The sequence below is a fragment of the Oncorhynchus mykiss genome, chromosome 22 (assembly GCF_057628025.1).
Source record: "Oncorhynchus mykiss isolate SJ-2025 chromosome 22, ASM5762802v1, whole genome shotgun sequence".
Lineage (NCBI taxonomy): Eukaryota > Metazoa > Chordata > Actinopteri > Salmoniformes > Salmonidae > Oncorhynchus > Oncorhynchus mykiss.
The window spans coordinates 13,217,918-13,234,584 of record NC_143043.1 but is presented as its reverse complement, the minus strand read 5'-3'; the positions used below and the strand labels follow the sequence as shown (position 1 = coordinate 13,234,584).

The 16,667-nt window shown below is 40.7% G+C and overlaps 2 protein-coding genes across 7 annotated transcripts in view; one reads left to right on the top strand and one right to left on the bottom strand.

The window, feature by feature from the left end:
* The first annotated feature begins 4,050 nt into the window (after positions 1 to 4,050).
* LOC110501381 (receptor activity-modifying protein 1) lies at positions 4,051 to 10,834 on the top strand. Its single transcript, XM_021578912.3, has 4 exons — positions 4,051 to 4,274; positions 5,789 to 5,846; positions 9,468 to 9,609; positions 10,330 to 10,834. Exons 2-4 carry the CDS (start codon positions 5,789 to 5,791, stop codon positions 10,562 to 10,564), a joined length of 435 nt encoding a protein of 144 aa, XP_021434587.2. The 5' UTR covers positions 4,051 to 4,274; the 3' UTR covers positions 10,565 to 10,834.
* Positions 10,798 to 16,667, bottom strand: part of slc4a3 (solute carrier family 4 member 3) — a 112,055-nt gene continuing 106,185 nt past the window's right edge. For 4 of the 6 annotated variants that reach the window (XM_021578907.3, XM_090215518.1, XM_021578908.3 and 1 more), the window contains 2 exons: positions 15,379 to 15,552; positions 10,798 to 14,837 (listed from right to left, as the gene is read on the bottom strand). In XM_021578907.3, coding sequence (XP_021434582.3) covers positions 14,757 to 14,837; positions 15,379 to 15,552 — 255 coding nt within the window. In that variant the 3' untranslated portion in view covers positions 10,798 to 14,756. The remainder of the gene's footprint in view (positions 14,838 to 15,378; positions 15,553 to 16,667) is intronic. The other 2 variants (XR_016490531.1, XR_016490533.1) reach the window with 1 other exon arrangement.

Here is a 16,667-nt window from a genome sequence, read left to right as displayed (position 1 = left end):
CCACCTCATGCTTTTCACCAAAAACATGTTTTCAAATGATTTCACATGTGGAATTTAAAATATGAAATCATGAGTTTCTTCCATAAGTGGAGTACACAAAAGTGTGTTTGTGCTCTAATGGGACATTCATTGTTTTCTTTTATTGTGTTATCTACCAAATTGGGTTAAGGACGGTCACTACTGTAGTTAAATATTCATAGAGAATGTCTGTCGTAAAAATGTTGTACCGGGAATTAACACAATATACAATCGTACATGCATGTGTGTGTGTGTGTGTTCATCATTGACTAATTTAGGTGGAATTTCAAAAAAGACAATCTTTAGAAACTAAATCAAATATGGGCCTTATGTGAAGCTGGAGCTTTGTCCAGGATTCATCAGGCATCCCCCAGGCGACAATCCATTTGTTGGGTTGGGTATCGATCTGGAGGCCCAGGGATATAGGACTCCTTCCACCCAGGGAGCCTGAGCAGGGGACGGACCTGAACTGGTACTCCAAGATGAAAGCCTCTTGCTGTAGGTCTATCTGAGGGAGAACAGCCTAGAGGAGATGGATGCACTGGATGGAGAGGCTGAGGCTAGCAGGCTGGAAAGGGCACCCTCAGGAGGGAACCTGCAGCCCTTACTGTCATCTATGGCCCGTAGAGTCTCCTCCTGCTCTCCTCACCGATCCCTCACCTCAAAGTCATGGAACAAGGTAAAATAGAACATTGACAGATGCTTAGCCTCTAGCGTCGAGCAATCCCGTATCCGGGAGCGTAATCATAGCCTCAAGCTCATTACCATAACACAACGTTTCCTATTCATGAAAATCGCAAATTAAATGAAATAAATATATTGAAACACAAGCTTAGCCTTTTGTTAACAACACTGTCATCTCAGATTTTCAAAATATGCTTTAACCAAAGCTACACAAGCATTTGTGTAAGAGCATTGATAGCCTAGCATAGCATTAAGCCTAGCATTCAGCAGGCAACATTTTCACAAAAACAAGAAAAGCATTCAAATAAAATAATTTACCTTTGAAGAACTTCGGATGTTTTCAATGACGAGACTCTCAGTTAGATAGCAAATGTTCATTTTTTGCAAAAATATTATTTGTGTAAGAGAAATAGCTCCGTTTTGTTCATCACGTTTGGCTAAGAAAAAAAACGAAAATGCAGTCACTTACAACGCCGACCTTTTTTCCAAATTAGCTCCATAATATCGACAGAATACATGGCAAACGTTGTTTAGAATCAATCCTCAAGGTGTTTTTCACAATTCTATTCGATGAAAAATCATTCCTGGCAGTCGGTTTGTCATCAGAGGCAAACGGAAAAATACTGCAGCTGGAGATTACGCAATAATTGCGACGGAGGACACCAAGCGACCACCTGGTAAATGTAGTCTCTTATGAGGCACTCTCTCTCTTGGGGCAGGTGTACAGGTTATCCATGGTTTCTGCTTTCCCGTCTAGCAGCACCTATCTGAGGCAACATTTTCCATTACACCAATAAGACACACTGTCCAAACAACACAGTTTTTCACTTTCACAAACAAGTATTTTCAGTGCGGACCCTGTGCCATCTGTATGTTTGCCCTGACTCTAACGATATTATGCAGACAACTAAGTGAAATGGAAATGTTTTCATTTGACCATTCCTGCACATTTCACAAGTAGCTAATTGATTATTATTATATTATGTATATGTTGCTTAGCAGCTCGAGATGGATGTGCATTAGCGAAATCATTGAATCATCACATTTTGCACTTAGGGAAAAATACATGACGGGGGTTGCTGAAAGGTATTTTCACAGGACTCCTGAAAGATTCATCTGTCAAGTGGTCGTCTAGTCGAGGCACATGAAACACCGCACAATGGTGTTCAAACTTTCCATTGCTCACTCTTGAGTTTAATTGAAAAGAGCAGAGTGAAGAGAAGGGCGCTGTTTTGACAAAAGCTAACACCCAAAACAAAAACATTTGACTGATGAGATGAAAGGTTTGAGGGTGAAATTTTCCAGCTTTGCTTTAATTGCTTGTTTAATTGTAGAGAAAGTGGGGGTCTCCAAGTCTAAAGGCTTCATGAATAGCGGCCATTAGGCTTTAAAAAATATATATAATAATAATAAAAAAGTAAGTATGTGTGTGATTGTGTGTCTTAGCCTCTGTGTGTGTCCATAGTAGGGCTGGATGCTCATCAGAACATTCGGACAGTTGTGATCTGCAATCCAGGCCTCTTGCCATTCTTCAATCCATCTCGGGAACATTCCCAGAGTGCTGCATTCCGGAACAATTGTTCTGAGACCCGAGATGTTTTTAGAACAAGAGAGACTTGGAAAAGTTCAACCACTCTCTCCTAGGAAACAACTACTGGCACAGCCATACAACCCTAAACAGTGCTTTTTTTCAAACTTGTTTAGACACTTATCCTTCATAGTTTATGGAACAGATCGCATTACCTTTTGGGATTTAAGAATAACATTTGACATACATTACATTACAGAGGGTACTGTATTATTGTGCTAGTGGCTGCCAAGCCATAAACATGTCAACCTCACTCTGGCAACCATAGGCTTCAACATGCTGTCACTAAGCAATGCCATAGGGGTATGACAGCTACAAGTCACTCCTATTGCACTAGCTCTGGGCCCTGTCAACGTGTTGCGAGGCGAGTGTCACAGTCTGCAGGACATCTACAAGCTTGTCTGTTTACACAGCTCTACGTCGCTATTCAGTGTTTTAGAAGGTAAAGAAAGAGACAGGCGGGCATGGACATAGACATTAGGCTCATGAGTAAAGGTGGCTATTTCACATAGCAGTACTGCTCCTTTGGCTATAGTAGTCGATCAAAAACAACGACTGAGTGTTGTCTTAAAAGTTATAGGACATGAGAATTTTAACAAGTGGTTAAAAAGTCACAGGTTCAAACAAAAAAATATATTATTGAGAGTTTAGAAATAAAAGAGACGTTTATAGAAGTTATAATCCTTTTTTAAAGGCTTCTCTGGAGCATATTGACTACCAAAAGGCTCTATAATTACAAGTAAACTTTTTGCTTGATTGTAGGATTGGGTTGCATTTGGTACCTTCCAGTATCAGGATTGAGAAACTCTTGGGTATAGAACTTCATCCATATCTGTCAGTGTAGTATGTGTGCTGAGAAACAGCTTGCCTAATGCTGTGTGTGCATGAAATATATATCTCACCGTAGACAATCCAATGACAATAAAAAGGTAATGCAATGATGGTGGTGGTTGTAGCGCTAAATTGAATTAAACTGTCTACACACCGTATTTTTCCTCATCCACTACTGCAGATAGATCTTGGGCTTATTTAGGCCATATACAATGTAGTTCAAGTTTAAATCACGTCACAATTCACACGGTTTTACTCGTGACACACAACAACAATGCTACCCATTGTCTTGTGGCTTGCTATTAGCCTGGAGACACCGAGGGGTCAAGAGCAGGTCTGGGAGCAGATTTATTGCATGTAATTACTCAGGATATATCAGTAGGGGGAGAAAACTCAACACTGTGTTACTCTCAGATAAATCTATTGCCTCTCCCTGCTGTCCAATCTATTTAGGTAATATAGAACTGTAATACGATGCTTGAAACCCCCAAAAATATGGACATGAGGGGAGGGTGCCTTTTTTAGTGGAACTAGGTCATCAATTTACAGCTTAACAAAACTATTTAATTGGATGCTGTCTGTATGTGTGTGTGTGTATGTGTGTGCATCTCTGTCTGTCTGTATGCACTTCTGTGTGCCTACAATAGGGATGTGTTGTGGTCACTGTATGTGTACTGTCTGTCTCTGTCTGGTGTACAGTGTGTGTCGGTTACCCCAATACATGTTGCTAGTTAAGGGTAGAGAGCGGATCACCAAGCCTTTACCCTCTCTCCCCATCCCTTCATCCCCCATCTAGGCCCTCCATCCCAACCCAACATTAATATACTGTACATTTTAACATACCAAAATGTAAGGCCTGCTTGTCCGTTTCACTTGGGTATAGCCGGAGGATGGGGTTTTAAGTATAGAAGCATGGGAAAGGAAGCAGCCTGACAGTGGTTTAGAGCTGGGAGATTGCATAAACACAACTCCCAGTCCCACGGACTGATAAGACCCTGAATCCCTAAAGGGGTTCTCATTCGCTGCAGCCATGAAACAATGTTTCCTTGGTTAGTTGGTTTTACTCTACTTCACAGGAGACCGACTGGGCTCCAGATTTTGCGTGTGACCTTCCAGGAACAGAAGACGAATTAATCTACAGATATAAGTCAAGGTATTATCTTACCTCATTTGCACACACTGTATAAATACTTTTTCTACTGTATTATTGACTGTATGTTTGTTTATTCCATGTGTAACTCTGTGTTGTTCTATATGTCAAACTGCTTTGCTTTATCTTGGCCAGGTTGCAGTTGTAAATGAGAAATTGTTTTCAACTAGCCTACCAGGTTAAATAAAGGTGAAATAAATACATAAAAAATGTATCCAGTTGTGTGAAGTACTTAAGTAAAAATACTTGAAAGTACTAATTAAGTATTTTGTTGTTGTGTGTATGTATTTAGTTTACTACACTACATCCCTAAAGAAAATATTTACCTTTCACTACCATACATTTTCTCCGACAACCAAAAGTACTCATTACACTTCGAATGCTCAGGCAGGACAGCAATATTGTCAAATTTACGCACCTATTAATACAACACATTGTCATCCCTACTGCCTCTGATCTGGCATATTCACTAAACACAAATAGTGTGTTTATAAATGAGTGCTGGCGTGCGCCACTGTCTGTTCATATATTAAAAAAACTAGAAAATCGTGCCATCTGGTTTGCTTAATATAAAGAATATGATATATAGCTTTATATATTACTTTTTACTTTTATTTAAGTAAATCGGTTGGGTGCAGTCAAATGCTGTACTTTTTAACTAATTGTTTGGTGTTTGTAAATCTACTCACAACTCCCAGTATAACTTTTAAGCTTTAAATGACAAATCCATCCTGGTTGTACCACTGTACCAGTTTTGACAGTATACGTAGACACAAACCGTACATTAGAACATTTAGATAGTACATTTGTCTGCATTCCTCTCCACATCTGTTTTCAGTAACTCCCATGTCCCAAGAGATAAATTCATTCACTTAAAAAAATATTCCGTAAACAGCTAAGCCATTCACTATTTTACCAGCTATTAGAGATAAAAATACAAATGTTTCGTGTCAAACAATACAAAGCAACTTGATATTTCAATAGTATCAGAACATAAGCGGATGTTTTCTTTCCCTCTTCAGTCATCTATTTTTATAGAACTAAATGACACGACAAGCGATTATCCATTTGAGTCACTTATCTGCACAGAAAGAATGCTAGTATGCTAGGGCGAAGTGAGGGGATAATCTGGCAAGGCAGGGCATGGATTAATAAGTAATTTTTCAAACTGCCACAAGTTGAGGGAAAATTATTTGTAAAAGCAGTTGCTGGCATGCATTTGCCAGACTGTAATGTAGTTATCTGTCGCCTGGTTCTGGCATAAGCCGGTTTCAAACCCTATTGCTAGTGTACCATGTGGTCTTAATGATGCCAGCCTGAGGCCTGAGACCTTTACTTTACATTCGCCTTGTATTCGAGACGATCAAATGGTGGGAAGCAACATGTTGATGGTGACGATACTCAGTAGGACGCACTATCTGCACACCTGATAGGTAGTTGGAGGTGAAAACATTACGTATTGCCATTACTGAATTGTCATTGTTTGATTAACTATGGACAGTATCTATTTCTGACAGATGGAGAATCGACAGACTATTTTGACCTGCCTTATTGTGATCCTCATGGCCTTAACACGTGAGCCACAATTACACTACTTCGCTTGACTTGGTCCTCCAACCTACTTTTCAATGCCCTTTTGAGGACAGTTGAATTTTTATCCTGATACAGCAATGTCTACAGCAGTCTGGTCCTCTAATTGTCATGCTACAGCAAAAACATATAAGGCCTTTAAAAGTGGGGGAGAAAGCAATACAGTGCCTTGCAAAAAAAAAGTATTCATCCCCCTTGGTGTTTTTCCAATTTTGTTGCATTACAATCTGTAATTTTAAATGGATTTTTATTTGGATTTCATGTAACACAAAATAGTCCATATTTGTGACGTGAAATGAAACAAATAACTTGTTTCAACAAAAAAAAATGTTAAAATGTCAAATTAGTGAGTGTATATGTATTCACCCCCTTTGCTATGAAGCCCCTAAATAAGAACTGGTGCAACCAATTACCTTCAGAAGTCACATAATTAGTTAAATAAAGTCCACCAGTGTGCAATCTAAGCGTCACATGATCTCAGTATATATACACCTGTTCTGAAAGGCCCCAGAGTCTGCAACACCACTAAGCAAGGGGCACCATGAAGACCAAGGAGCTCTCCAAACAGGTCAGGGACAAAGTTGTGGAAAGGTACAGATCGGGGTTGGGTTATAAAAAAATATTTGAAACTTTAAACATCCCACAGAGCACCATTAAATCCATTATTAAAAAATGGAAAGAATATGGCACCACAACAAACCTGCCAAGACAGGGCAGCCAACCAAAACTCACGGACCAGGCAAGGAGGGCATAAATTAGAGAAGAAACAAAGAGACCAAAGATAACGCTGAAAAAGCTGCAAAGTCCCACAGCGGAGATTGGAGTATTTGTCCATGGGACCACTTTAAGCAGTACACTCCACAGAGCTGAGCTTTATGGAAGAGTGGCCAGAAAATGCCATTGCTTAAAGAAAAAAATAAGCAAACACGTTTGGTGTTCGCCAAAAGGCATGTGGGAGACTCCCCAAACATATGGAATAAGGTACTCTGGTCAGATGAGACTAAAATTGAGCTTTTTGGCCATCAAGGAAAAAGCTATGTTTGGTGCAAACACAACACCTGTCATCACCTCGAGAACACCATCCCCAAAGTGAAGCATGGTGGTGGCAGTATCATAATGTGGGGATGTTTTTCATCGGCAGGGACTGGGAAACTGGTCAGAATTGAAGGAACAGTGGATGGCGCTAAATACAGGGAAATTCTTGAGGGAAAACAGTTTCAGACTTTCATAGATTTTAGACTGGGACGGAGGTTCACCTTCCAGCAGGACAATGACCCTAAGCATACTGCTAAAGCAACACTCGGGGAAACATTTAAATGTATTGGAATGGCCTAGTCAAAGCCCAAACCTCAATCCAATTGAGAATCGGTGGTATGACTTAAATATTGCTGTACACCAGCGGAACCCATCCAACTTGAAGGAGCTGGAGCAGTTTTGCCTTGAAGAATGGGCAAAAATCCCAGTGGCTAGATGTGCCAAGCTTATAGAGACATACCCCAAGAGACTTGCAGCTGTAATTGCTGCAAAAGGTGGCTCTACAAAGTATTGACTTTTTGGAGGTGAATAGTCATGCACGCTCAAGTTCTGTTTTTTGTCTTATTTCTTGTTTGATACACATTAAAAAAGGTTTTGCATCTTCAAAGTGGTAGGCATGCTGTGTAAATCAAATGATACAAAAGGCAACAAAATACCTTTTGCCACATTTCAGGCTTCAAACATAAAGATATAAAACTGTATTTTTTTGTGAAGAATCAACAACAAGTGGGACACAATCATGAAGTGGAACGACATTTATTGGATATTTCAAACTTTTTTAACAAATCAAAAACTGAAAAATTGGACGTGCAAAATTATTCAGCCCCCTTAAGTTAATACTTTGTAGCGCCACCTTTTGCTGCGATTACAGCTGTAAGTCGCTTGGGGTATGTCTCTATCAGTTTTGCACATCGAGAGACTGAAATTTTTTCCCATTCCTCCTTGCAAAACAGCTCGAGCTCAGTGAGGTTGGATGGAGAGCATTTGTGAACAGCAGTTTTCAGTTCTTTCCACAGATTCTAGATTGGATTCAGGTCTGGACTTTGACTTGGCCATTCTAACACCTGGATATGTTTATTTTTGAACCATTCCATTGTAGATTTTGCTTTATGTTTTGGATCAGGTCAGTCTCAGGTCTTTTGCAGACTCCATCAGGTTTTCTTCCAGAATGGTCCTGTATTTGGCTCCATCCATCTTCCCATCAATTTTAACCATCTTCCCTGTCCCTGCTGAAGAAAAGCAGGCCCAAACCATGATGCTGCCACCACCATGTTTGACAGTGGGGATGGTGTGTTCAGGGTGATGAGCTGTGTTGCTTTTACACCAAACATAACGTTTTGCATTGTTGCCAAAAAGTTCAATTTTGGTTTCATCTGACCAGAGCACCTCCTTCCACATGTTTGGTGTGTCTCCCAGGTGGCTTGTGGCAAATTTTAAACGACACTTTTTATGGATATCTTTAAGAAATGGCTTTCTTCTTGCCACTCTTCCATGAAGGCCAGATTTGTGCAATATACGACTGATTGTTGTCCTATGGACAGAGTCTCCCACCTCAGCTGTAGATCTCTGCAGTTCATCCAGAGTGATCATGGGCCTCTTGGCTGCATCTCTGATCAGTCTTCTCCTTGTATGAGCTGAAAGTTTAGAGGGACGGCCTTCCATTTCAATATTATCGCTTGCACAGTGCTCCTTGGGATGTTTAAAGCTTGGGAAATCTTTTTGTATCCAAATCCGGCTTTAAACTTCTTCACAACAGTATCTCGGACCTGCCTGGTGTGTTCCTTGTTCTTCATGATGCTCTCTGCGCTTTTTGACGGACCTCTGAGACTATCACAGTGCAGGTGCATTTATACGGAGACTTGATTACACACAGGTGGATTGTATTTATCATCATTAGTCATTTAGGTCAACATTGGATCGTTCAGAGATCCTCACTGAACTTCTGGAGAGAGTTTGCTGCACTGAAAGTAAAGGGGTTGAATAATTTTGCACGCCCAATTTTTCAGTTTTTGATTTGTTAAAAAAGTTTGAAATATCCAATAAATGTCATCCACTTCATGATTGTGTCCCACTTGTTGTTGATTCTTCACAAAAAAATACTGTTTTATATCTTTATGTTTGAAGCCTGAAATGTGGCAAAAGGTCGCAAAGTTCAAGGGGGCCGAATACTTTCGCAAGGCACTGTATCTCCGAACTGTCCTATTCCAAATTCAAGAGCTTTGTGGTCCAACAGTTGTTTCTCTGTCAGTTTTTATACCACCTAAAAATAATGGAAAAACACATTCTAACTAGTGTCTACTGATTCAGTAGTACTAAAAGAGACATGCGAGACTGTGGAATATTTCACCGCCTCCTCCCTCGCTCCGTAATGGTCTGGGATTTATATGAAACATAATGTTTTGTTGACACATCCTTAACAGACATGAAATCACCAACCCACTGCCTAAAATCTACAGTTCTATCGAATGGTTGATGTTTTTTACTCCTATTTTGTAATAGATTGGGAGTTGGGATAAACGGGTCTGCTGTCACGATGTGTTTACTTTTCACCAACTCTTGTTTTTTTTCTAGGGCTTAGCGAGGGTGGCTACGTTGCACAGTGCAACAGGCTGACGTTCGACCACTACGTGCATGGTTACTGCCTCCCAAACTTCAACCAGAGCATGGAAGCTAGCAACTATCAGCACAGATGTCCCTGGCCCACCTTTAAAGAGTGCGTGTGTGTACCCCTACAACAGAGGGGTTTGGTGTACAGCCTGACCTGTCTCTAGCCTTCCTGCCTATTGTATTTTGTATTGGGGGGGGGGGGGGGGGGCTCACATCCCCTGGCTGATGAGTGAGAACAGAGGAAAGGGCTAAGTATAGCCGCGTATGACCATTTTTAATGGCTATATCGCTAAAGATACGACCTTTAGTCATGGGAGAGTCAGACCTTTCCTGTCTCCAGGGTGTTTTTTGTGTAACTTCACGTTAGAGCTGATTCAATGTTTTGGGGTGGTAGCCTAGTGTACATGTCTAGCCACACTGCTCCACTCGTATTTCTCTGACATCACATGTTTGTTCAGAGCGAAGATGTAGTGCTAGCCCATTAATTACACTGTAATAATTCATATATTACTGTTGACATCGCCTGCAGGGCCCAAACCCTGGAGAACTAAATGGTGTGTTTGGGTGGTGTCTCTTTAACACGGGGAACAGATCAACCGGTTACACCCTGAAATTTGAGCGATTGGTTCACAGTAGTCCAGGCTGTTTAGTACATGCTACTTTTATTAGTCTGTTTTGACAGTGGCTCCGGCCCATTTCTCTTCTCTTTCTTAATGAAGTGTGCACTTGTTCACTCCCCACTAAAAGAAATGGAGTGAGTGAATGCCCATTTCAGGAGAGAAATAGGGAAATGGAACATTACGTTTTTTCCCCTTTTCACCATCAGCTCCTACATCATTTTGAAGCACTGTGTGGAACAAGTAGGCACCAGTACCGGGTGTGTGGAGCCTTCACTGAAGGATGACATCTTCCTAGAGGTGCACCAGATGTTCTTCTCACTCTGCTCGCGTGTGGAGGACCCGGCTTTCGCTGTCCTGATGTTGCTGATTCTGCCTTGTGTCATCACCATTCTGCTCCTACCCCTGCTGTGTGTCCACATCACCACAACCACTGGGCTCTGAGAGCCAACCCTCTTGGTGGACAAATCTTACAAATGCACACACACACACACACACACAAAATACACTTTCACGTGAGACACACTAGACGTAGCCAACAGAAAGTTGGATATCTGTTTAACATTCAGAAACACACATTTTTGCACACCCATATATTGTATGTTGAATAATGGTACTTATAGTATTGTAATACCCTGTTATGTTCTTAAATAAGTCTTGAATAAAAATGTGATAGATTTATTTGAAACACATAATAAAGATTTATTTGAAACACATAAATATTTATTTTCAGACAAAAAAATAACAATTTGTTTTACAGTAGTTTGAAAACCCCTTTACAATAATAACAGGCTGAACCGCTATTCAAGTATCCACATAACATAAGTATCTTTCAGTATTGCTAATGCTAAAGTAATTCATAATTTATCATAAAATTAACTCACATACTTTTTTTTCTCAGACAGACAAACCCCACTTCATCAGGTATCGTTTTCAGAGCAGTGTGTGTGTGTGTGTATGTGTGTCACTATATTTGTGTGTGACATGGCTTCAGGATGATTTTAACACAGGTATAGCATGTATAAACCATACTCACCTTCTTAAGAGTGACACTAAAAACATTGTCCTTCATTGAGAGATATGTCATAAGACCTTCATTACAAGTGAGCTGTAGAAAATCCTTTAAATGCCACAAGACCGTCAATTAAAGTCAAATTCACCTACCTAACAATAAACCCGTTATCTACTTCCCCAGAGTCTGATGAACTAGTGGATACCATATTTATGTCTCTGCATACAGTATGCAGGAAGGTAGTTTTGCGAGTCAAAGCTTACTAGCATTAGCACAATGACTGGTGCTAATGCTAACTGTTCCAGTAGACTTCCAATCATTGTGTTAATGCTAGTTAGCATTGAGGTAACTAGCTCGTAGCTTCATTGTCAAAATCTTGAACTATCCCTTTAAAGGGGACCTTCACCTTTATAACTTTATATTCATTACAAGGTGCAAACTTGTAGGACAAGTTGGTAATCACCAATTAATAAAAATAAAAAAACTGGACATACAATAGGATGTTGCCACAGGGTTAGCAGTGCTATCTTATTACTTATGAAGGTAGATACGTAAAAGATATACAGGTAATCTAATTGCATACATTTCTGATTGTCTACAGTACTTCTTAACGCCTTCACAAATGTCCTAGTCATCCAATCAAATGAAGAAAAAAAAGGTCCCAGAGACTTCCAAGTGAGAGACGGGTAAGTAGCAGCGGCTACAAAATAACGCTATGTTCCTAGATTTTGGGTGGGTGGTCTGGTCTGTGCTAGCATGGAGGTATCAGGCGACGAAACATTGTGGATTCCCAACATCCAACATGCCAGGCCTATTTCATGGGCCTAGAACTATTTTCTTTTCATGTCCCTGCTCCAAATCTTGAGGAATCCAGACAGAACAGAAGAAAGTGGCTACACTATACCTTTTTATTATCTTTAATAATAACCACTCTTCCAAATCTTTATTTTTTTCCCAGTGACTGAGTGATTTTTTTACTGAGTGTAGGCATATCCACCACAGGGCCACGGGGATCTCTGGTAGCCCTCAACACACCAGCAAGCCCGTGTTCTCAAACAACAATGACCTTTCCCCGTTTTTCCTTCACATCAAGTGAGGGGGAAGCTTTCTCCCCTTGCCCTCTTCCCATTTTCATGTCTGACGCCATGGTAACTGTGATACCTTTTGCCTTTGACATGCCAAATACAATGCCAGTAGCTGTCTATTACTCCAAGCCCAGAGTAAAGCACGGACACTTTGGTCTGAGATTCTATTGACTTAAGTCCTTCCTTCAGAAGCCAAGTTGACGCTAGCATACCTCCAGTTTAACAGAGCAGCGGAAGAGACAGTGCAGACAAAGTAGAGACTATCAAAACAACATCCCTGGAAACTTACTATATAGGCCTGTACATTCAATACGTCTCACACGGTAGGGGCTAAGTAGGTTGTCCATACACAACATGCCATTGCAATCCCAGTATCTACACTCTTAGGGAAAAAAGCTGCTAAATAGTAGTACCTTGTAGGGTTCTTCGGATTGACCCCATAGGGGGAACCCTTTGCAGAGGGTTCTATCTTGAATCTTTTATATAGTGTTCGTTATAGAACTCCCTGCATATGGTTCTACCTAGAGCATGCTGGGAAATACTGTATGATATATGGTTCTATGAAGAACCCTTGCCTTCCAAAGTACCCTTCTTGCTTTCCAAAGAATCCTTATTGCCATCTAAAGAATTATCAAAGAACTCTTTCCTCCAAAAACGGTTCTTATAATGTTAAAGGTTCTAGGTAGAACCCTTTCCCTTACAAAGAACCCTTGTCTTCCAAAAAGGGATCTTCAGATCAAAACGGATCTATCCCTCCGCAAATAACCTTTTTAGAACCTTTTTTTCTAAGAGTGTAGTGTTTGTACGACAAGAGTCAATAAGACATGTGATGTTACACTTCTCTAGTGGGGTCTATTTAACATTTTAAAAAACAGCAGTATCATATTATACAAGAGTCAATAGGGAAAAACACATCATCACAAATACATAATTTCGTCAAATTCAGCAGATGCTTCAATATTTGAAACATGGTCTCCACTTCACGTGTATCAATTTAAACCCATGGTTCTGCAGCACTGTTCATGATAACATAGTCCATTTTAAACAGACAAACATTCTGTGTGGGGTAGAAACTTGAACCTTGGGGAAAAGAGTCCATTCCAATCACTGTACATGTTAAACACTATAAATCACTTCTGAACCACCTGTGTGTATAATTTTACATATTTCCTTGAATGGTTTGTGTACACAACAGGGACACAAAACCAATGATCAATGATCTATTTGCTTTACAAAGGTTAGTTTTACCTTATGCTATAGTACCCTTCACATCCAACAGTTGCCTACAGAACATGGAAGTACACAATGACAGTGGTGCTACACAGTGATTTTGATACCTGTGGTATAATTCCAGTGACTTTGACAAAGGTTTTGAATAATGTTAATAATTGCAAATTCCTCCAACTAACAGGCATTTTGAATGCATCCCGTATGTCAATATCGCTTCATATAATTTTGGCAACTAACAACAAACTAAAGTAAATAGGTCGGCTAACATTTAATTCGGTAAGGTCACAAAAATACGAAATATTTTTTTTTAACATGTTCAAGGTCAGCAGATCTCAATGTGTTTACTGGTATGCATCCACAATCATTGGATTGGCCTGTTGGGCAAAATATACCTTATAAAGTAACATCTCTCCAAAACACATCCTCATGTACTGTATCTTCATTTCAGGGAGAACTGCATTCAGAGGGGATCAACGAATGTATCTTCTCCTGTTATTGGACCAGGGAACTGGTGTGTCGGTGCAGGTGAATCACAAAGGTCAAAAGTGAACGTATCCTGTGAGGAGCACACAACTAAAGGGAGTGCACACAGTGAAAATAATGCTGAACTTCCTGTTTGGTTAACGTCGTCATTGAATTCCACTGATAATGGCTACAGTACGAAGAAGGGTAAAAAGGCAGTTATGCTGAGGAGGGCAGTGGAGTATTGGCTCCCAGTGAAACCAGTGTGGCTGTCATACAACCAGTGTTCATTCCACCGGTGCCCCAAATAAGTGGGACTCCAACACTGGGGGGGAAAACCAACCCACTGGAGTACTTGGGGTTGTTGTCATTGCACTTACGTCCGGAACCTGTAGAGAGCTTGACCGTTAAAAGCAAGAGGAAGAACCCATGTCCAGGGTTTGAGTGGGGACGAGTGTTTATGAATTATTGGTCTGTGTTTAAAAGGTGCAATGTCCATGTCACGCACTTGAGGATTCCTGACACGCTCAGCAACAGTAGGGCAGCAGAGCTACTGACCTCTTTGAGAGGAAAAACTGTTGCAGCAGGAAAACCAGAAACAAATTATAACAGTGGGGTTATTCCTTTACATCATTTTTAGAACAAATATACAGCAGAATTTGAATATAATATATGTATATACAGTATATATACACATGAGGTTTCTCTGTTGGACGAAAATCCTACCGTCATCTGAGTGTTTTCAAGACACAGCTCCCAGACGTAATAAGAAACATGCTCGTGATTGGAAGATGGAGAGAGCCTTGGAAGATGGAGAGATCCGATTGGGCCTACCCGTGTGATGTGTCTACACAAGCATGTGAATCTCATTATACTCGTCCCGACCATCCTCGTCAAAGTTGGGGGAGTCCTCATTTTCCCCGTCGAGCTGTAAGAGCGAGAGATGTTGGGATGTCATCAGAATCTTCATTCATAGTGTCTTGATGCTTTGGCCAATATAGTGAAACAATAATAGAAGAATATGCATTTAGCAGACATTTTAATCAAAAGAGATTTACAGTCATGCGTGCATACATTTTACACGTGGCTGGTCCCAGGAATCTAACCCACAATTCTGTCATTGTCTCACACACACACACACACACACACACACACACACACACACACACACACACACACACACACACACAATTATCCTCTGTGTTTTGATCAAGTCCGTTCTCCAGGACCCCTGCCTCCTGTTTTCGTTAAGATCATGTGGTTTAGAGAATTGACTTCGATGAGATAAACATTTAAAAATGTATTGTTAACTGAATTAAAGTACTGTGTCGCACGCACATTTCACAAATAAACTGAAATCCCCTTGCGAACACAGGACATCATTGTTATTATTTGTAACGTGTAACCCAATGTTGCCTGGACCAGATGATTGTGCCTGAATTCAGAGAATTCCAGGAATGTCCACCTACCGCCTGAAGCTCACGCTCCTCAAAGACCCGGGAGAGGATGAGGCGGCGGAGCGGCACGGTCATGATGAGGATGAAGGGGAAGGCGAGTGAGGCCACGGTCGACTTGACCACCCACAGTAGCACAATGCAGGCCAGCTGGATGATGGTGAACATGTTCATACGCCACGTCTTCACCTGTGGCCCACGCACACACAAACATGTAAATGGGGTTATACTGCTTATGCTTATGACAAGTCTTACAATGCATCATACCTGCAGACTTTAAGTACAGTCTTACCCATAATTGAAATAAATTGAATTCATATTTTATATTCATTTGTTTAGGAATAATGATCTGGGCAGGACAATTAACACATTCTGTTCATAGAGATGAGACAGACAGACACTGAGTGTACAAAACATTAGGAACACATTCGTCGGGGCATGGACACTACAAGGTGTCGTAAGCATTCCACAGGGATGCTGGCCCATGTGGACTCCAAAGCTTCTCACAATTGTGTCAATTTGTCTGGATGTCCTTTGTGTGGCGGACCATTCTTCATACACACAGGAAACTGTTGATTGTGAAAAACCCAGCAGAGTTGTGGTTCTTGACACACCCAAACCAGGGTGCATGGCACCTACTACCATACTCCGTTCAAAGGGACAAATATTTTGTCTTGCCAATTCAACCTCTGAATGGCACACATGTACAATCCATGTCTCAATTGCCTCAAGGCTTAAAAATCCTTCTTTAACCTGCCTCCTTCCCTTCATCTACACTGATTGAAGTGGATTTAACAAGTGACATCAATAAAGGATCATATCTTTCACCTGGATTTACCTGGTCAGTCTTTGTCATGAAAAGAGCAGGTGTTCCTAATGTTTTTTTGTACACTAGTAAATACATGTTATATCACTGTCATAATTCAACCCCATCCTGTCACCGAGTTAAGATTTGCTACCCTGCCTATGGAAATAATTATATAGCGGGGCAGCAGGTAGCCTAGTGGTTAGTGTTGGGCTAGTAACCAAAAGGTTGCTGGATCAAATCCCTGAGCTGACAAGGTAAGAATCTGCCATTCTGCCCCTGAACAAGGCAGTTAACCCACTGTTCCCTGATAGGCTGTCATTGTAATTAAGAATTTGTTCTTAACTGGCTTGCCTCGTTTAATAAAGGTACAAAAAAAATAGAATTAGATGGATTGAGCTCCATCTAGTGGGTGGATCCCCTTCTGTCTTTCACTAACATTGACAGCCTACACCTGACTAGACACGGATCAAAAACATACCTATTGCAATACCGACAT